The following is a 22,781-nucleotide window of genomic DNA, read 5'->3' on the forward strand; positions in this document are numbered from 1 at the left end:
ATTTGATAATGGTGGATTTTGAAGGAAACTGTGCAAAAACTTTTTTTTCCTCACCAAAAAATCATTAATTTTAAAATTAAAAAATTGCTCGGATAGTACATTTCACAGGCATTAAAAAACTGTCAACATTTTGTATGTCCAATAACTAGGAACTTACCTAAGGTTCCGGCGCCGATTGACCGAATCATAGGGCTGAGTTAAGCTTCTCAAGCAAATCTCGTTTTTAGCTATAAGCTAAAGAAAGTGTCCCATTTCTACCATAAGCTTTTATGTAACTAAATTGGAAAACTGTTCCAATTTTATTTGAAATCAGAATAGCACCATGATACATGAAAAATCAATTTGTATAATAAAAAATTCTATAGTGTATGTAATTGATTTTTATGCAACTACACCACAGCAATTGTTATGAACGCACGACGAACGATGCTGCTCAGGTGTGAAAAGATAGAACCGCGTTGAGAGTCATGTGAAACCCAGGTAAAATGCAGATCTCGCTGGCTGAAAAGTGGAAAAATACCCCTTCTGGAAAGACGCATCGCTGACTGTGCGGGAGAAAACTTCCATGAAGACAGTAGAATTAGCAAGATGGGAAGGTAATTATACAATTTTATTTTAGTGGCATTTAATGTTTTTTTTTTAAATTTTAAAAATATTTATTTATTTGTATCAACTCTTTAGAAAAGTTTCTTTTTTCAAATATAGTCTTTACCATTATCTCTACCATCTTTGCTTTTACTAAGATGAGGTTCTTAAAGATAATTTCGTCTTCCAGAAACAACGTTTCACCTACTAAGTTAGTACATATCTATCCCAAAGCAATTAATTGTTGAAGCGTTCTCGCTAGTGATAGAATTTAATGTCTTTTACTTGAGCATACAACGGAATTTATGGTATATCAATAAAAAAAAATCCCCTACGAAAAGTAAGTAGGTAATTATTAAAAGGTGTGAGCACATTTGTCACAACTGTCGCGCTCATCGCTACATTTTCACGCAGTATCCAACTGATTTAGTCGTTCTGATCATTCGGTAGAAAGTTAACTTAAAAAAAAGTAAAGCAATTGAAACCATTCAGCTCCTATGACTATCTCCTATTCGGCCGAGGTACCAAATGGCAGTAATTTCGGCTGCTTTTGGCGTATTCTTTGGAAGTAAGTATTGAATTTATCAATGAAAATAAACTATTTTCGAGTTTGTAAATCCCCCATTCATTTGAGGGGTTGAAAATCATTGATCAGTGAATGTTGTTAAATGTAGTCACGAGGTAAGATTTTTAGCAATTTTGACTAAATAAATTCTTTCACATTGGACCCAAAATGTTCGTTGGTGAATTGAAAAAGTACAAAAGTTTTAATATGATTTCATTCACAGGTGGCGGGGCAGTGTATACAAAGCCGTTTGGCGTGAACTGGTGGCATATTTGGGAGTCTATTTTACCCTTAATCTGACCTACAGATTTTATCTGGATGACGAAGGAAGGAGGTAACGATAAAAGTTCTTATAATTAAAATAAATTTGACTTCATGTATCCTTCAACAGAGTTTTCGAAAAGATCAAGTACTACTGCGGACAACAGAAGGAAAGCGTAACACTGTCCCTGGTTCTTGGATTCTATGTACGTTTGGTGGTCAAGCGATGGTGGGAACAGTACCGTTTGCTACCTTGGCCAGATACTTTGGCTCTGTTTGTCAGTGCAGCTATCCAGGGGCATGTAAGTTCTAAATAATCATTCTTGAGGTATTCCTCTGGAACACTTTCAATTAAATTCATATCAGCACCAACACGAGAAAAGGGTCTATGTTCATTTATGACGTTTCGAGAAAAACGCGTTTGAAAATTTTGCAATCTTTTTTAAATCGCTAATCAAAATTCACGAGGAATCTCCCAAGTCTTTGTGGTCAAAACGGTGCGTTGGATCATTCTAAATAAGTTTTTATCGATACGACGGTTTTATCATGTAAAAATAGCTCGCAATTGTTTATAGACCCTAGCTGGAGTATGAAATTCGTCTAAATGTTTTATACACCCTTCGCTTTGTACTGTATGTCTCATATGTGTGAGTGAGATGGAGATAAAATTTCCCCTATTTTTTGACAAAGGCTTATGGTTCTCGCAATGGGAGTGAGTGAATAGCTTTCCGCATTCTTCCCCTTTTAATGTTTTGCATCTAGACCGTTTGCTTTGTTGTGGAGTAAAGGGTGTATAAAACAATCTGTGTGAGGATAATGTCATTTTATGGCTCTAAATTTTATAGATCCTTTACTCAAACTGCTATATAAATCTTACGAAAACTGGAAAACTAAAATCGGTTTTTGTGTTAAGTAGAGCTTATATTGGGCTATTTGAATCCACTAAAAACCGGTTTTGTTTACTTTGTCTTTTATACCCTTTTCACATGTTGCTGCTGATATATTTGTAGGATGAAACCGGTCGATTGATGCGTCGAAACATTATGCGCTACATGGTCCTTTCGTACGTGATTACATTGCAAAAGATTTCGCTGCGGGTGAAGCGTCGATTCCCAACCTGGCAGCATCTGGTCGATGCAGGTCTGATGTTGGAAAGTGAACGCAAGATTTTCGACAAGATGGATGCCAAAAGCCCGATGTCCAAGTATTGGATGCCTCTGGTGTGGGCGACAAATATCATCAATCGTGCTCGAAAAGATGAGTTGATTCCCTCAGATCATATTGTACAGACCCTGCTAATGGAACTGTCGGATATCCGTCGAAGGTTAGGAGGGCTTATCGGCTACGACACGGTGTGCGTACCCTTGGTCTACACACAGGTTGTCACACTGGTCTTGTATACATATTTCACGGCCGTCATCATGAGAAGTCAAATGATTCCAACGGATGATCCTTTAAGTGAAGAAATTGACCTGTATTTTCCAGTATTTACCGTGCTTCAATTCGTATTTTACGTAGGGTGGTTGAAGGTTGCCGAGGTGCTGATCAATCCTTTCGGGGAAGACGACGATGACATTGAGCTCAACTGGTTAATCGATCGTCACATTAAGGCGTCGTACATGATCGTTGATGAAATGCATGACGAACATCCGGAGCTGTTAAAAGATCAGTACTGGGAAGAGGTAGTTCCTTCGGAGCTTCCTTACACGGTAGCTTCCGAGTTCTATCGAAGAGAGGAACCAAAAGGTTCAGCCGAAAATTATCTAGTGAAGGAGTCAGAAGCCGTTTACGCCAACGTTGAAGAGGAGAAATCCCATCCCAACGATGATACGTTCACCGATTATGTGAGTCTTAGTTAAATTGTTTCACCTAGATTAGTAGTAGTTAAAAGTTTTATCTGTAATAATAAGTGACCTTTTATTTACCAGGAGAGCGTTAATACCTTCACAATGGAAAGGCCGAAAGGTTGGTTCAGCAGGCAAATTTCGCGAATTTCAATGCAGAGCACTACGGGGGATAAACATAACCGTGGTCAGCAAAACTGGCCAATTTCTAATCCCGATGTAGGTCTTTCCATGAACAATTTTTCCACTGGGACCACTCCATCAAGAGTTAGCATACTGGATAAATTTGTCTATCGTAGACAGAGTAAGAAACTTCTACTCCTACTTAAGACTTCATGTTTACAGTTATTTTTTCCAATTTCCAGATTCGAAATTAAACCTTCACAGTTTGGTGATTACCCATGGGACACAAAAGAGTCGTTCTCGTATATCAACACCAGACATTGCAAAGGACAGTAGGAAATACCCGTTGACTAGTATTCCTTTGAATACTTCACAGCCCGACAGGATGCCGAACATTGCTTCTGGAGTCGCACTAATGACTTCTCAGGTACTTTTCTTAACTGATGAGCTCTAGACAGTTAATCTTTTGATATTCTCATCTCTACAGCTAGCAAGCAATCCATTCATTTTCCCAATAACCACGATGCCGGAAAGTGGACTAGGTCACGGTGATGTGCCAGTTGTTGGAACGCTGCTACTTGCTCCTATCGAAGAACTTAAAGTCAACTCAGCCGTTCCCAACAATCCAGCCCTTGAGCCATCGACTACAGTTATTCGTACCAACGTTAAGCCAATTTTACCGATCAATAACGGTGAGTGCATACACATATAAGCTACTCGAAATGATTTTGTAACCTATGTATTAATAGGAAGTTTTAGCAACTAAATCGATCAACTTCCGTTGAAATGTTAATAGACGGATTTCATGCCAAATCGACACGAAGTTAGCATGACCCTCTGAGAATTCAATAAAAATTTGTCTGCATAAAGATCTTACCTAGTGAAGCAGCTGGGCATATTTAGTTTTCTCATAAATGATCTAGACTAACATTTGCAAAGGGCCAAATTTTTCAGCCAAATATTTTAAAAACATTTTTAGTTCGAAAATTTCAATTCCTACACAAATTTGGTTGATGAGTGAATTTTGGAAAAATAATTAAATTTTCATAACAAAAATATGTGTGGTAATATTCGAATAAATAATCAATCGATTACTTTTTCTCAAATCAGTATCCTTGAAATCTTTCCGTCTCGTTTTGTACATGATAATAACATAAAATAAGGCACAACTCTTTCAATTTCCAAGCAAATGTCATCAGATGTGTTTCAAAATCAAATTTTTATATCATGAGATGTTTTAATGTAATTTTGAACAAGTTTAAAAAATTTATTGACACAGAATAAGACATTTGTTTGGTTTTGATCACCGCACTTTCTTGTGGTTTTCTTTGATTGATATTTTTCGGTGATTTACGACGATAAATATAACTGCTGTTTTTTACGTTTCGGCTTACTGAATTTCAGCCATCCTCAGAAAACTATATTTAAATTGAAAAGAAATAGAATATAAATTTTACAAATTTTTTCACAAATAATTAATTTTCTAATAACATAATTCAAAATTTCAAAAAACTATTCTAGTGCACACTGTCGCGAAACTCACAACTTTTTTTTTTTTTTCTTTTTTTTTTTTTTTTGCCGCGTGTTTCCTTTACGGCCGTCGTACGATATTTGAAATCGACGTCAGGTAGATGCTCCTAGTCAGCCGTCGTCTTGGTCTGCATCCGATTGGTTCGTCGTCGGCTTGGTTTTCGGTTGGACCGTTCTCTGGAATTGAGGCGTCCCTTATGAGAGCGTCGTAAATATTCGAAATTTCTATGGCGTCCCTTTGAATGTTTACTGCTCTCTCTCCTCTCAGCTTTATGTGGAGTGAAAAAAAAAAGTTTGAGTTTCAGTGTGCACTAGAATAGTTTTTTGAAATTTTGAATTATGTTATTAGGAAATTAATTATTTGTGGAAAAATTTGTAAAATTTATATTCTATTTCTTTTCAATTTAAATATAGTTTTCTGAGGATGGCTGAAATTCAGTAAGCCGAAACGTAAAAAACAGCAGTTATATTTATCGTCGTAAATCACCGAAAAATATCAATCAAAGAAAACCACACAGAATAAGACATTGGAAGCATACGCAGTTAGCTTTGGTATAAATTGCATTTTTTTTATCTATCACAATAACTTTCAGTTTAAAAAACATGTAAGGCTATGTACATTTAGCATCTGGGCACTTTATTTCTGTTGTAGCTACGTTAATAGAGCTTGGATATGCAAAACTTTAGTAGCGTTGTATTGGTTATGAAATGGACTATCTTGCCTATTTTTGATAGATTTGTTTACGTGTGTTTGAGATATTTACGATGCAAAAAGACATGGTAAAATTATTTTGCACAAATTTGCTCCTTTTACGCATTTTGCGCTTCGAAAATTCTTCATTTATGACTTGAAAGCTCATAAACTGTTGATTTTTTCTGATTTTTTTTCGGACCAAATGGTTAAGAAGTATAAGGAGCCACTCTAGGATCCACACGAAGTTCAAACCAATCATCGGAGTGCAACCCTTGATCTTAAATATGGTGAATAGTCTATGGTTATGGGGGATAACTGAATGCAGACTCCTTAAATAATGCAAAAAATCCATTTTCGGCAGGCAAAAAGTGTTGCCTGACTAGTGGACACCAAGTAAATAACTAATAATGATCAGTTCCAAAGATCGCAATCTGTGCATCCGGTTTTTACGCAATATGACAGATGTGTTCGGATAAACAGAAAAATGTATGTTCGAGATGCCTACTCATGAAAAGGTTTCAACCAGATTCCAATTGCTTTTTCCAGGTGAGTTTGTGTAAAATATCATAATTTTGCAAAGGTTTTGCTTCTGTAGTAAAAAAAATAAATCAATACATGACTGAAAAAAGTGTGCAATTTTTATCTTTGCAAGAGATTTTTGAAAAAGTGAGAGTATTCCTTGAAATTATTGATGAATTTTTTTTTATATATTTTTACATTAAATGTCATATGAACACTTTCATTTCTTCCAAAGAAAGTTTTTCGATCAAATGAATAGTTTTTAAAATACACACGTAACTGCCCGGATTCTAAATGATCATAGCCTTATTAATTAATATAGTAATGCAATAATTAATTTTAAGTAAAAGAAGAAATTGATTGAACAAATGCAATATGTTGAATCTGAAACTATAGTTATGGTTGCTTCGGAAATAGGGTTCCGATCAATGAAGTGTTAACATATTCGGATGATTTATTGTATTGAAATACCCTACCAGTAGTGAAGAGTTAGAGATAACTTATTTTATTGAAAACCCATTCTTTTTTTTCAAATCAGCTTTTATAGTAAATTATTGAAAAATACAAACAAGAAAAATTTCTAAGTTGTTTTATAAAATTTGGAATTCCCTGCATTGAAAGACTTCTTTTTCTATCAAAAAAGAAGTTTGAAAATGCTTTGCTATAATGAGATCACTTTTTTGTGATTTGGTTTAAACCAAGTTTTCACATAATAAGATATTTTGTTGTATTGGAAACCTTTCTAATTTTGAAAAAGGGAGCTCTCATCCTAAATTTAACTTTTTTTGTTTAGCCCTTTTACCAGAAACTAATATTATGGGATTTCAAGTTTGGGTCAGGTAAATACAGGTTTTAAAAGAAAAGATTTCAAGATAGTGTCTGATAGCGAAATACGACTTCTACTCGATGAGCCTTTTCAACTAATTCTCATTTTCCGGGGGTTTCATTCGTTTTTCAGTCATTTTCAGTATTTTTAAGTTGAGCGGATCTTCGATTTCAAGATGGCGTCGGACAACGACTTCCACTCGTTTAGTCCTTTCAACCAATACACATATTGTGGATGTTTCATGAGAGTTTGAGTCATTTGGAGCTTTGAAAAGAACAGCGGAAGCCACCATCTTGTATTTCATGATGGTATCACGCGACACATTTTTTCTCCTACTAATTGGGCCCTTTCACTCAATACTCATATTGTAGAGATATTTCTACCACTTACGGTAGATTGAAGTATTTCAAAGATTATGATATATTTATTATTTAACTCAAAAACAACACACATGACTTATCAAAAATGTGTAAAAATGGGAATTCCAAATTAAATAGGTGCAATCTAGCCTGAGCGTGTCCTGTTTCGACATATTGATCAAGTACTGTCACCTAATTTTATAACGGTTTTATAATCAAGCACCAAGTGCATTTATAAATCATGCAAAAAAAGCTTTGCTCAAAAATTTTAGTTGATGTTTTATTGGAGTTTTTATGAAGCATTCAGAACTCTTTCTAAACAATCAAGCATCTAAGCACTTTTTATTACCATAAAAAACAGTTATAAAACTAGCTGTATATAAAATTCCATAATAAAATCAAAATAAAACTATCAAATGCTAGTTGGCTTAACCTGTGCTTCGGAGGTTATTAAGAACATTTCAAGATATGAAAGTAAAAATTGTTATAGATAATCCAAAAGACATAATTTTGATACCTATGTTTCAATGATTAATTTGGTAGACTTCGACGTCCTGAACATGAATCTTTTGTCAGGTTTTGTCTATCACCTAAAGTTTTGGTGATATGAAGTAATAAATTTAAAAATTAATTAGTTTTGAGTGCAATCAATGTTTGTTTGAACATTGTTCCAGTTGTTCCTTTTCGACAACATTTTCATTTTCATATCTTGAAATGTTCTTAACAAACCAAGTTACACAGATTAAGTCAACTAGCATTTGAAAATTGTTTTATGGTCAGCAACCCATTGCTCGTTTAATTTTGTTTTTTTTTATAAACGAAATAAATATATTGTATTCCGAAAAGATTAGAAGCTACATTAAAGCGTCATATCTAAGGTTGCCAAAAAAATTTCAGCAAGAAGCCGGGCCGGACGAATCGGGGATATTGCATCTAGAAATCTGGCATTATATTGAAAAGATGTCAACCAAAAATCAGGGCAATATCCTGGCAAGTCTGATCAAAACCCAGGAATTACTCAACAAAAATAAAGAAAAAGTAAAGTTTTTTTTATATAAACTCATCTGAAGATGATTTTATGGTTATTTTTGTAAAACGTGCAAAAAAATTTCGTTTTGGACTCAAAATGGTATTTAAAAAAATTCCAGCAAAATTTATTTTTTTTGTTTCACTTGGCAAATAATGTGAATAAATCCGGGCAAAATCCAGGTTTTTTTCGATGATTCCGGGCAACCAGGCGGGACCGTACTTTTCCCAAATTTTGTACTAAAGAGTGTAGTGTAAATTCATGAGAAATTCTTTTTCAAGCTTATTATGCAATTTTAAATCTCTATACAATGCATTTTATAACAAATATTTCTCTTGTCAGTTACAGAAATCAACTATGCAAACGATGGTCCTTCTTCTGGTCTAGAAGTAAAAGAAAATTCGTCTTCAGTGCAACCGATGAGCAACGTAGACGCCAGTACAATTATTGTTGTTCCGATAAAATCTAATGTGGCCAGTAGGATAACTGGATCAGATGGCAACCTTACGGACGTTATCCCTTCTAACAATTCTTCGAATACACGTTCCTCAAACAGGGGCAGTTCCGCTGAAAACATCCATATACAAAATGTCAATGCACCAAACAGGATAAACCGTATCTATCGATTTGAACAACCGTCAACCGCTAGATCAAACCAGGGACAACAGGACTCCGAACAAAATGAAGTTTACGTTTAAGCCATGAATTTTATCGAATTTATCCAAATGATAATAAACCACTTTTACTTTCTGTTTTTTGTTTTACCTCCAATCGATCAAGCTTTTCGTTTAACAAGTGAACCTACCGTTTTGAATGACAAGCAACTGATAAAAAAAAGCTTTCAAATTTTCTGAAGTCAATAAATAATTACAAAATTAGAACCACTCTAGGTAAACAAACAGCTGACGACAACCACGACACGGACAAATTCATTTGAGCTAATTATCATCCACTGATGCCGAGCACCGTAACCGATCATCGCTGCCGCAGACGAACATTAACGAGGCGATCGACGACGAACCCTTCGCTGAGCCGGCGCGAGTTGCCACGAATACCAAAACAACAGCGACGACGACGACGATCTACCTGGCGGACGATGTTGGTTGATCGTGTATCCACCTGGCTCGAAAAGCTTTCGTTGATCGCAACAAATAACAGGGCCGCAGGTTTCCGCGGAGCCAAACCTGTGCGATTGAAAACTTTTGTCGCACTCAAACGGATACGTTTTGTTCGAATTTATTTACCGTAGAACTGCGGTCAGGAGTTCTCAAGTGAAATTGAGTTGTTTTAAACTGTGAATTATGCTTTGCTCCTTAATTTTTCATATGTGTAAAATATTTCTTCCAGAAAGTAATAGTATGAATTATTGGCTTATTTCAATTTTTTTTATCTAAAAGGTAAATCTAAAAGGGTTGTTTTAAAACAACTCTTATTAAAGTCAAATTATCTTTGAAACGCATTAATATGTTAGTGCTATAAATTAACGAAAAGTCTTAGGGACATGCCCGGCTAAATTTGGGCAATTTGGAATGCTTAATTTAGAGATTAAAAGGGGTAGACTAATTATATTTTTATTTACTGAATATTGAATATTGAATTATAAACTCTGTTATGTAGAGATCAGTACAAAATTCATTTAAAGTGAAGTATGTTATTTTTTACTGATCTATAATCTTTTTCCGAAGCTTGTTTTTTGGATTTTTTTCTTATATTTTGAATAATGTTAAAACTAATTGTCGTAGCTGAATATCATCTGGAAATTATATTTGAGTTACATTACAAGGTTCATAAAACTATAAACTTTGTATAAATCGGTGAGAAACAAGAGATTTATAGCGATTTTAAGCGAGGAGTGTCAAATTAATACTCGAAATCCCAAAAGGGAGTTTTTTTTTTGCTTGGGCTTTCGGAGAGCCAATATAAAAGAAGCCTAATTATGTAAAATTGAAGATTTCATGATTCCATTGGAGATCCCAGAACATTTGTTTTTTATTAGGATGCGCCTGAGCAGATGAGGGTTAAATTGATTTTTTTTGTCAAGTTTTGTATATTACCTAAAATGCCACCCGTTCCGGTAAACGGTAAAAAAATGTAGTAGGGATGATGTTCATCAACGTTCCAGAAGGATAATAGGCGCCATTCGTATAATCACAAAAACTGTTACATTTTAAGCCTGTGAAATACTAGCAATTTGCTTCAAATCCTAGGATTAGTCATTAGTATGATTTTCCTGAAAATACCGCAACGATGCCAAATCGCCACAATTTATTTTTCATTCACAATGTCGTTAGTGTTCACGAAGAGTGCAGAGAGTGAATAGAGTTTAAAAGGTATTAGAGGTTATTGTATTATGATAATCAATAACTAAGGGAAAACAAAATTTTTCAATCACTACAATAATGATGGATAAATCCATCTTGAACGTGTTTTCCATTTAGAGAAACGTTGAACTAAGCTGTGATTTAAGCTCTGTTAAAACTATCATAAAACTGTTTATTGAAATTGTTTTATTACAATACAGTTACAATAACTGGCATATAACAATTTAAAAAAAAACTGTTTTTACTGTTGTATACACACTTAATCTTTTCTCCTGTGGTCGGGACTATTTTGTCCTGTATTTTCAACAGCTGAAATTCCAGGACGATTTCAGGACAACAAAACAACTCAGGAAAACAACTATCAAATTCGCCTGTACGATCGAAACGGTTTTCCTCTGTGACTTGCAGGGACTTTTGAAATTTCCCGTGAGCTCGAAACGGTTTCCTACTGTGATTTGTAATAAATTCTGCTACCCTTTCCCCTGGTCCGATTTATCCATTTTGAAATAAATTCCAATGCAATGTTTAAAGAACTTGTTGTTTAAACAAGTTCAATATATTTCAAGCAACTTTTTCTTCTTTAGTACATTTTACCTTTTTTGCACATTTTACAATTCTTAACAAAACACAAATAATTTTTTTTTCTGTAAGTAGAAAAAGAAAAGATTTCCATTATTTTCACTACCCAAACGCTAAATGAAACTTACTGATGCGCCTGGCGCCTGGAATTTGAATCCTTGCGCTCCGGGTCCATGTCCATGTCAGCTATCTTAATCTTGGTGCGAAAGAATATCGCACCAGCCGCAGAGTTTCTCCACGCAGTTCTGCGGTTCTATATGGGAAAAATTCACCGGAATCTGGTTCCGATTTCACACGATGAAGAGCCGTTCTCAGCAGGCCACAACAAAATTTGATGCTATTAAAATAAACTCAAACAAAATAAATATTTCTTATCTTCGGGCAACAATCGTACGGTAACCGTAAAAAATGAAGAGTTGAAACGTTTGGCGGGTTTTATTTTCATGCACATGTGGGAAAGAGAGGAAAAAACCTGTTTTTTATACAGGAGAGCAAGACAAAGACAATTAGGCAAGTATTGGTTTTCCCGTGATTCTGGCGAACACTGTCCTGCATTCAAGGGGACCCCTTAAGTTTCTGTACTCTCGTAGCAAGTTTGTCTCGGATTTCAGGAGAGTTGAAGCGTCCTGAAATTCGGGTGAGTTCTCTTTCCAACTTCGTTGAAATTGAGCAGTTTTCCCGTGACACGGAGATTCATGGTTCCTAGTGAGATAAATGCAATCTTACACAGCAAAAATAATTCGTGTAATTTTAGATCGGAAACGATGCACCAAAACGGAACATCGTTTTTGATCTAAAATTCTATCACGGCGTGTAAATTTAGATCGAAAGCGATGCACGAAAATCGAACGGCTTATTGTCGTGTAAAAATACACAGTGATGTGAAATTTTAGAATTCATTCTGGATATTTGCTATTTTTAGTAAATATTGAGGTTCCAAATATTAAAAGCTTTATGAAAAATACAAAGATACAATCAATATTTTTATTAAACATTTATTTTGAAATAAAGCACTTACAGATAGTAAAATTTTTTTTTTCACCACATAATGGGCAGCGCTGGAAGTTGCATCAAACGTTGACAAAGATGTCCACCCTGGTCAGTGTAACCAGTCGTATTGTTAAAAAGATTTCTGTTCCGGACAATCCGGATCCACGTCACTGTAAAAAAAGAAAGAAAAATTATTTAATTTTGACATATTAAGTTTTTTTTCCCTTTATTTCACTTCATTTACCTTCATCCGTTCGGAATTCCATGGCATTTTCGGGCTTGCAAATCTTGCTCGTACGGTGCCTATGTGAAGCTTCAAAGTTAGAACCCCTACGATCTTACGGCAGAGGCTGGGACTTGAGTTCCCATTTTCGACAAGCCTTCACTTTTTACTTTCACTCTCATCACCTCGTATGAAAACAAATAAACTTAAGCCGCGAAAGAAAGAAAAACAATGGATCTGTCATTATTTACATCGTTTTTAATGTAAAATTATCTCCCAACGTTGCTTTCTAGATCAGGCAGTGTAAATTTATTGCATAGAGTTTAATTTTACACTTTTTATTTTAAAGCGAGGAAAAATAGACCAAAAATAGTTTGATATTACATCGTTTTTGAATTACACTGGGGAAAAAATAGATGCCACACATTTTAGATTGCGTATACTTTTAGAAATTTTTTGCTGTGTAGTGTGTATACACACTTAATATTTTTGCCTGTGGTCGGGAGGATTTCGTCCTGTATTTTCAACAGCTTAAATTACAGGACGATTTCAGTACAGCAGAATAGCTCAGGAAAACAACTGTCAAAATATCCTATATGTACGAAACCGATTTCCCTGTGATCTATTTTGGTCCTGTGAGCTCAAAATAGATTTCTTCTGAGATTGATAGGGAAATAAGGCCTTGTTCCCTTTTCTTTCTACTTTTTAAATTGATCTCAATGCACTGTTTAAGAACAAAACAATAGATTAACTAAAAGATGTAAATGTATTGTCATGTATCTTCTTTGGGCCCTCATTGATCTCGTTGATCGGAAATTGTACTTATGCGTAGTGTACGTGCCTCCTGATCGCTCTTGTGACCCGCTTGTAGCTGAGTCTTTCTCGCGGTGCCTATCCAAAGTAAGCTCAATCTGCTCTCCCGAAGATGACATACTTGTCATCGGTGATTTTAACATGCCTGGCTTGAAATGGTGTCCTTCCGATGGCGGCTTTTTGTTCCCAGATCCTATGCGCTCCTATTTCTCGACTCCTTCCAACATCTTCCTGGACTCTTTGAGCACCGCGACTCTTCGCCAGATCAACAGCTTTGAAAACGAAAACGGCCGTATGCTAATGCTAGACCTCTGCTTCATAAACGAAGGCTTCAGGAATCCGACTATCGATTTAGCTCCTGCTCCTCTTGTTAAAGTTGTTTCCCATCACCCAGCTTTAGTGGTCTCACTCGATGTCACTAGAGTTAACGCTCCTATAGAGGAAACCGCTCCCTTCTACCAGGACTTCAAAAACGTCGACTACGAAGCTATCTCACTTGTCCTGGAATGGGAATGGGAGAACGAGCTCGATATGTCTAATCCCGATGCCGCCGCTGCGACTTTTTCAAATATACTGAATTGTATAATTGACCGCCATGTTCCGAAACGTAGCTTACCCTCCAACCCTCGAGCTCCCTGGGTCACTAATCAACTGCGACAACTGAAGACGGCAAAAAACCGTGCTCTTCGAAACTTCAGCAAGCACAAATCCTTCTGCACAAAGGAAGAATACCGCAAGCTGAACACGGCGTACAAAAAAAGTAGTAGGCGCTGCTACCAGAACTATCTCCACCGACTACAGCGTAATTTTAAGACCAACCCGAGATCTTTCTGGAAGTACGTTAAAAATCAGCGGAAAGAATCTGGGCTTCCATCTCAAATGTTTTTGAACGGCCACACAGCGAACACCGATCTTGAAATATGCAACCTCTTTGCTGAGAAATTTTCTAGCGTTTTCACAACTGGGTCCATTTCCTCAGAGCAACTGGATATGGCTGTAGGAAATATCACATCTCTAGACTCTTCCTTAAACGGTATTGCCTTCGATGACGCAGCCATTTTAAGGGCGACAGCAAAGCTTAAAAATTCATCATCTACGGGTCCGGACGGGATACCAGCTATCTTCTTGAAACGTTTCATGCAACACTTGCTGAGTCCCATCAGACATATTTTTCGAGCTTCGCTGGACTTCGCAACCTTTCCCTCGCTCTGGAAAGAAGCTTACATGTTCCCTGTTCACAAAAAGGGAAATAAGAAAGATGTGAACAACTACCGCGGAATATCAGCTCTTTGTTCGATAGCCAAACTGTTCGAATTGGTTGTTCTGGATCCGATTTTCTCGTCCTCAAAACAATACATTTCCAATGATCAGCACGGATTTCTACCGAAACGATCCACGACAACAAATTTGCTGACTTTTACATCGTTCGTGCAAGATAGCTTCACCATGAAGTCACAAACCGACGCCATCTATACTGATCTGTCTGCTGCCTTCGATAAAGTAAATCACGATATTGCTATTGCTAAACTCGAACGCTTAGGATTCTGTGGTTCCCTACTGGACTGGTTTCGAAGCTATTTAACGGGACGAAGGTTATCTGTGCAAACTGGAAATTAATTTTCAAGACAATTCTCTGCTTGTTCAGGTGTGCCCCAGGGAAGCCACTTGGGACCGATAATTTTTGTCATCTATTTTAACGATGTTCTCACTCTATTGGACGGCCCAAAACTTGCGTATGCCGACGACCTCAAACTTTTCCACACCATCAATGGCCAAGACGATATCGATCTCTTGCAAAGGCAGTTCAACACCTTCGCTCACTGGTGTGACACCAACTGCTTGCCTCTGAACCACAGCAAATGTGCGGTCATTTCTTTTTCTCGCAAGCGGAACCCTCTTCACGCAGAGTACACTCTTGGGAACGAAATCATCGCCCGGGTGGACCACATCAACGATCTGGGCGTTATCCTAGACCACCGGCTGGAGTTTAAGACTCATACGAATTACATCGTCGATAAAGCGTCTAGAAGTCTTGGCTTCTTATTTCGCGTAACAAAGGAGTTTAAAGATGTGTACTGCCTAAAAAGTTTGTATTGCAGCATAGTTCGCTCAACGCTTGAATATGCATCTGCAGTTTGGTGCCCATTTTACCAGAACGGAGCTGAACGAATAGAGGCTATCCAGCGGCGTTTCATACGTTATGCCCTGCGACACTTGAACTGGTTAGATCCGTTTCGTTTACCCAGTTACGAAAACCGTTGCCGCCTAATTGATTTAGACACGCTTCAAATTCGTCGTTACGCTGCACGTGCTCTAGTCGTAGCGGATCTCCTTGCGTCGAGGATTGACGCTCCCATGCTGCTGGAGGCTATTCCTCTCAGTGTGCGACCCCGAGGATTAAGGAACCAAAACCTACAGCTCTATGTTCCCATCCGGCTGAATAACTACGGAGCCAACAGCGCTCTTATTGGGATTTTGAGAACTTTCAACCGCTTCGCCGAGTACTTCGACTTCGACGCTTCAAGGACTACTTTACGAAGAAAAATTTTAATGGTTTCGAGAACTTTGTAGATTGATTTAACTAGTTTTTAACTCATTATTTTATTAAGTTATCATTAGGATCAACATGTGGTCCGTTGATGTTTTTACACAAATAAACAAATCTCGTTATTTGGGTTTGAGCATTTTCAAGTATGTAGTATAAATATTAGAAAAAACCAGGTTTTTGACATGATAGTCACATTTCCGCCACATAACAATGCGTCTAAAATCGTGAAACTGATTGTGTTAAGGGGGAGTAGGGTCTAACACTTTCAAAAAATCGATTTTTATATTTTTTTATTTTCTTATTGTAAAACATTTCAAGAATGTTGTGTCAAATTTTCAAGTCAATCGAAGCTAAACTGTAGAAATTATAGGCCTTTATTTCCTCTTATCTAATACTGCAAGAATTCTAGAGCAGAAACTTCAAATGCGTTTTTCTCGAAAGCAAATTTTTAAAGTCAGTGGACATCGGCATTTGATAACTACTTCACCGATTCTTTTCAAATTTGGAACATATTTTCTACATATAAAATACCAAACCCCAACGATTTTTTTTTTCACTTTGGGGAGATTTTACAGATAAAAAATGTCGGATTTTTTCGTGAAAAATCGTAGTTTTTACTTCAAAAAGCCACAAAAATTTCATCAATGCTTTGTATAATGCAAAAAATTTGAATACATTTGTTTGAACGATAGCTCTAAAAAATTCGTGAAAATGGTGTTTTTTTGCCCGTTAGACCCTACTCCCCCCTTAAGCGAGCTGTGATAGTTGGCATCAAATTTAATTTGTTCTTGAGACTGAAAAGCCAAATCACAATAAACAATCAGCAGCAGAAGCCATATTTTTTTTTTTTTTAAATATGTCTTTATTTGTATCAAATCATCATTACACTTATATTACATTATTGCATTAAACTAGGTGTTCAGCTCAATAATAAACTGTTCATAGCCCTATAAGTAACTAGATTATAAAAATTTCTTTATAAGATTTTAATTTGCTGAGTGCAATCAAGTTTTTAATGTAGGAGAACATCCTGTAATAGCAAAAATATTTTATACTTAAAACTAAACACTATCTTAAAATTAAACTAAACATAAAGAGAACGAATCTCTGCGATGGAAGACTGCATCGATTTGCCTCTGAAGTTGGAGATGATTTTGTTGGCCATCTCTTCGATCGATTCAATGCCCGCAATCCGATGAAGATCTTCGGTGCTGTGCCAAGGTGGAAGCCGCAAAATCATTTTCAGAACTTTGTTCTGAATCCTCTGGATGGCTTTCTTCCTCGTCGCGCAGCAGCTAGACCAAATCGGAACTGCATACATGATCGCTGGTCGGAAAACTTGTTTGTAGATGAGCATCTTATTTCGCAGACACAACCGGGATTTCCTGTTGATGAGAGAATAAAGAGATTTAGTGTATTTATTACATTTAGATTGAATATCTTCAATGTGATTTTTAAAAGTAAGATTCCGATCAAGTGTAAGTCCCAAGTACTTCACGTGATCAGACCATTCTAATGAAACCCCATTAAAAGTTATGGAATGATTTTCATTAGGTTTTAAAAAATTTGCTCTTGGCTTATGGGGAAATAAAATAAGTTGAGTTTTGGAAGCGTTAGGAGAAATTTTCCACATTTTCAAGTAATTCAAAAAGGAATTTAAATTTTGTTGCAATCTACTGCGTACCACCCGTAAATTTCGACCTTTGGCTGAAAGCAAAGTGTCATCAGCAAATAATCTTCTACCTTTTCCTTCTGGTACATCAGGAAGATCAGAAGTAAAAATATTATATAAAATTGGCCCAAGTATACTACCCTGAGGGACACCAGCTCTAATGGGTGTCCTTTCAGAGCATGAATTTTGATAGCTTACTTGTAAGGTTCGGCTAGTCAAATAATTTTGAATAATTTTGGTGAGATATACAGGAAAATCAAATCGAGCTAATTTAGCTACTAAACCTTTGTGCCAAACACTGTCAAAAGCTTTTTCAATATCAAGAAGAGCAACACCAGTTGAATAACCCTCAGATTTGCTAGCGTTAATCATATTAGTTACACTCAAAAGTTGATGTGTAGTAGAATGTCCATGACGAAAACCAAATTGTTCATCAGGGAAAATAGAATTCTGATTAATGTGAATCATCATTCTATTCAAAATAACTCTCTCAAATAGTTTACTTAAAGAAGGAAGCAAACTAATTGGTCGATAACTTGAAGGCTCTGAAGCACTTTTTCCAGGTTTCAAAATTGGAGTTATTTTGGCATTTTTCCATTTATTTGGAAAATAAGCCAAATGAAAACATTTGTTGAAGATTTTAACTAAAAAATTTAAAGTGCTTTCAGGCAACTTTTTAATAAGAATATAGAAAATCCCATCTTCCCCTGGAGCTTTCATATTTTTAAATTTTTTGAAAATCAATTTAAGTTCATCAATATTTGTCTCACAAGAACTTTCAAACACATTTTGCTTGGAAAGAATATCATCAAATTCAAGGGAAATTTGAGCATCAATTGGACTTACAACGTTTAAATTAAAATCATGAGCAGACTCAAATTGTTGGGCTAATTTTTGAGCCTTTTCTGAATTAGTTAAAAGAAGTTTATCCCCATCTTTCAAAGTAGGAATTGGCTTCTGGGGCTTTTTCAAAATTTTAGTTAATTTCCAAAATGGCTTTGAGTAGGGTTTTATATCCTCTACTGCTTTAGCAAAATTTTCATTACGAATGAAATTTAAACGACGTTTGATCTCTTTTTGAAGGTCGCAATAAATTAATTTCAAATAAGGATCCCTAGTACGTTGATATTGGCGTCGACGAATGTTTTTCAGTCGTATCAAAAACTGAAGATCATCATCAATTAAAGGTTGATTAAATTTATGTTTAACTTTAGGTATTGAAGCGGCTTTAGCATTGACTATTGAAGTTGTCAAATTTTCTACAGCCAAATCAATATCTTCTATTGAATTCAGTGGAACGTTGACATCTAAAATACGTTCAATAAAATTCATATATCGCTCCCAGTTAGCCTTTTGAAAATTAAAAGTTGATTTTAAAGGGTTTTCAATGGGACTTTGGGATAAAGAGAAAGTTACTGGAAGGTGGTCTGAGTCGAGGTCCGCATGAGTAACTAATTGACTACAATGCTCGCCTAAATCCGTTAGAACCAAATCAATTGTGGAGGGATTTCTAATTGAAGAAAAACAAGTATGCCCATTAGGATATTCAACAGTGTAATAACCTGCAGAGCAGTCATTAAACAAAATATTCCCATTTGAATTTGATGAAATATTATTCCAAGATCGGTGTTTTGCATTAAAGTCACCAATAATAAAAAATTTAGATTTATTTCTGGTGAGTTTTTGTAAATCTCCCTTCAAAAAATTTTTCTGTTCACCGCTACAATGGAAAGGCAAATATGCGGCAACAATTATAATTTTCCCCATAGAAGTTTCTAATTCAATTCCAATTGTTTCTAAGACTTTTGTATTGAAAGAAGGAAGAAGTCTAAATTTGAGACGACTATTGATGACAATAGCTACACCCCCACCTTGTCGATCAAGTCGATCATTTCGTAAAATTTTAAAGAAAGCATTGCTTTTCAAGTTATTGTCTGGCTTTAAAAAAGTTTCAGTGATGGCAGCAATATGTATGTTTTGAGTTTTCAAAAATAAAAAGAACTCGTCTTGGTTAGCCAGCAAAGATCTAGCGTTCCAATTCATAATATTTAAACATCTATTTGGATCCATGAGGGAATCGTAAAGTCATAATAATTTTGTTAGCATAATTAAAAGAAGTTTGGAAAGCTTCAAACATTGAATTTGCTTTCAACATAAGTTGCATCATTTCCATTAAATTTTGATGCAAAAATTTTAATTTTTCCTCAGTAATCTCACCCAAATCAACAAAATTGTTAGGATCAGAAAATGAAGGAGAAGAAAAAGTATTTGAATTTCGGGGATTTTCCCAAGCCTTCGCATGAACGTTGAGACTTGGTTTTTTCCCATTTTTATTAGTTAAACCTGAAGAGGGAAACCCATTTTCAACCACCTCTGAGAACGATAAACAACGAGTCTGGGGCGCAGATTCAGCACAGGTAACATTAAAATCACTTCGGGTATTACCCAGCCGTGATTCCAATGCCGACCGAGGCTGACCGCGAACAGGCAGGTTGTTTGCCGGCCCGACGTGTGAAGACGAAAAAGAGGAAGGAGGAGAAGAAACTTTTCTGGAAACTTTGGGATTTTTCCTAGAAGCAATAATTTTTGCCCTGATGGGACAATCTAGCGAATTCGAGGAGTGATTACCTGCGCAATTCGCACACTTAAAAAATTCTGTTTTTGGCTTATCACCACCAAAAAGGCATTTAGATTTTTCATGATCGAATGAGCCGCAAAACATGCATCTGGCATTCATTCTACAATTTTTAGTGCCATGACAAAAAGCTTGACAACGACGACATTGCGTAATGTTTTGTAAAAAATTGGTAGAAGATTTACGAAAAGGTTCGAATTTGACTCGACAATGAAACATAAGACGAGCCTTTTCAAGAATTTGCAAATTATTAACCTGATCCTTTTTAAAATGGATCAAATAAAGTTCAGGAGCAAAACCAACACTACTGGTATTATTCGTGTTGGTTCTTTTCCTCATTTGAATTACTTGAATTGGAGAAAAACCTAACAAAGAATTTAATTCAGCTGTGATCTCATCCGGTGTCTGATCGCCAGTGAGACCACGAAGTACAACTTTAAATGGACGATCACTTCTAGTATCGTACGTAAAAAATTGGTGTTTTTTATTATTCAAATAATTTAAAACCTTTTGAAAATCATTAAAAGATTCCGCCAATATACGAGCAGTTCCCCTTCGACCGATCTGAAAAGAAATCTTCACATCCTTGACGGAAGTGACAATTTCTTTTCGAAAGGCATTGAAGTCAGGAATCGTGACCGTTATTGGTGGAATCTTTTCGTTTTTAAGAGTATAAGAAGAAGAAGGTTTCTTAGTACTCTTATCAGAATTAAATATGAATATTTCCTCATCACCGATGTTATGAAGGACATCGAATGAATTGGAAATTTCAACTTTTTTGGCAGATGGCCCTGGATTAGGTTCAGCAATCCGTTTTCTTCCGGCCGAAGACTTCCCCATGCTGGAAAGAAAAGAGAAAATATGAATAAAAGAAAATGAAAATAATTTTAGCACTGAAAAGTGCTGATTGAAATACAGGTAAGGAAAAAATAAATAATGTAAAATGTTCCTGCAGGTACACAGCAACGATACGATGCTCCGGCGTACGTGTTGACGGCTCAACGGTACAGATGGAAGTGAAGCAGAAGCCATATAATTCTGCGCTTTCTTAGCCAATCCGTCTTCTTCCACCGGGAGGCAAAATAAAAACAAAATCAGCAGAAGCAGCCTTAAACATCTGCGCTTTCTAAACCAATCTGTAATTTTTCACCGGAAAGCCAAATCAAAACAAACAATCAGTAGCAGTAGCCTTATTAATCTGTGCTTCCTTAGCCCCTCCGCCTTTTTCCACCGGAAGGCCATATAAAAACAAAATCAGCAGCAGTAGCCTTATAAATCTGCATTTTCTAAGGCAATCTGTCATTTTCTACCGGAAGGCCAAATTAAAACAATCAGAATCATATAAAATTATTTCGTAGCAGCAGTCTAATAAATCTGCTCTCTGTGCCTATCCGTTTTTCTACCGGAGGCCGAATCAGGTTTTTTTTTGCAGGAGCAGCCTTAAAAATCTGCGCACCCTGTGCCAATGCGTCTTTTTACCGGAGGTCCAATAAGAAACAAAATTTTCGTTGCACCATTGTCGTGATTTTACTATTCTTACGAATCCTTATTCAGAGATTCACTAAGACACGTCTGTCACTCTCATGACATTATCAATTACTGACTTTGTTTTGTTTATTTTTCCTAGTGTTACCAAAACAACAAACGATGCTACAGCAATTATTTATCTTCAGTGTTGCCAAATACAAGTATTATATTTTGTAACCGTTGTTACAAAACGCTTTAGATGTTTTTCAATGTTTTCAAATGTAATGTATAAGCTGTTGTGTCGTTTGTTAAATGTTAGGTAGACTGTTAGGGTATGATATTTATAATAGCTAGTTACTTTTGTTTAAAATTCAAAAACACAATAACATAATTTGTTAGTATTAATTCAGGCGGGCTTCAGCGAGGGTGTTGATGTTCATAGTACTATGAACATGGAGGGATGGTCCTCCATATTGGGTGGCGTAGCAAAAAGAAAAATGATAAGAAGGCAAGAAAGAAGATGACCTAGTTTCCGTTGTAGGTCACTTTAATTCTGGCGTTCGTATGTGCTAGTAGTGAGTGTTAAAAGTAAAAGAAACTATATGTTAGTGGCTATAATTGTTCAGGACCATATCCAAATCATTCAGGTAAATGATAAAATTTAACTGTGATTATTCCGGTTTCTACAACGCTCTGGTTCGATTATAGGACCTTGAAATTTTGGATCAATATTTCCGTGAAAAACCACGAGACCTCACCGGCACATACGATTCGGCCTAGGTAGTCCTAGACTGCCTACGCCTAAACCGTAAAGGACTCCACTCTCTGGTTCTGCGGAGCCATAATCGCGAAGGAGAGAAGTCTCAGGCCTTAGTGCCTTAACTATCAAGGAGACCCCCTCTCGGCGCGACCAATACGGCCTTGCTGTGGTCCGCCGATTGTGCCAAGGAGGGAAGACGCCATTGCCTATCATTTTCTCGGCCCAAATACGCCATTTTGGGCCACCTACGCAAGCCACTTTAGTAGTCCCTGATTACTCTCTGATTACTTCAACTGGCTTTTCCCTTAAGAAAAAAGCAGAAATAAAAAAATAATAATAATAATAATACTCAAGCCGGAGACCAGAGCAGAAGCAGGATCATCAATCATCAGTACCAGTAAGCGCGCCAACGATCACAGTAAATCCATCGATGGTATGTA

At 36.3% G+C, this 22,781-nt stretch overlaps 1 protein-coding gene across 1 annotated transcript; it reads left to right on the forward strand.

Annotated features, from left to right (window-relative positions):
* Window positions 1-851: 851 nt before the first annotated feature.
* Window positions 852-9,031, forward strand: LOC129752643 (bestrophin-1-like). Its single transcript, XM_055748416.1, has 9 exons — window positions 852-925; window positions 1,078-1,153; window positions 1,374-1,484; window positions 1,542-1,713; window positions 2,422-3,255; window positions 3,340-3,559; window positions 3,621-3,805; window positions 3,866-4,070; window positions 8,676-9,031. The coding sequence occupies exons 2-9, from the start codon at window positions 1,083-1,085 to the stop codon at window positions 9,029-9,031; spliced, it is 2,154 nt and encodes a 717-aa protein (XP_055604391.1). The 5' UTR covers window positions 852-925; window positions 1,078-1,082.
* The last annotated feature ends 13,750 nt before the right edge of the window (window positions 9,032-22,781 follow it).

Source organism: Uranotaenia lowii, chromosome 3 (assembly GCF_029784155.1).
Source record: "Uranotaenia lowii strain MFRU-FL chromosome 3, ASM2978415v1, whole genome shotgun sequence".
Classification (NCBI taxonomy): Eukaryota; Metazoa; Arthropoda; class Insecta; order Diptera; family Culicidae; genus Uranotaenia; species Uranotaenia lowii.

Excerpts from the sequence above, each read along its gene's own strand:
- LOC129752643 (XM_055748416.1), top strand. The coding sequence starts at position 1,083 with ATGACTATCTCCTATTCGGCCGAGGTACCAAATGGCAGTAATTTCGGC. Across the intron at positions 1,154-1,373 it reads TTTTGGCGTATTCTTTGGAA|GTGGCGGGGCAGTGTATACA; the intron begins GTAAGTATTGAA and ends TTTCATTCACAG. Across the intron at positions 3,806-3,865 it reads TCGCACTAATGACTTCTCAG|CTAGCAAGCAATCCATTCAT; the intron begins GTACTTTTCTTA and ends TCATCTCTACAG.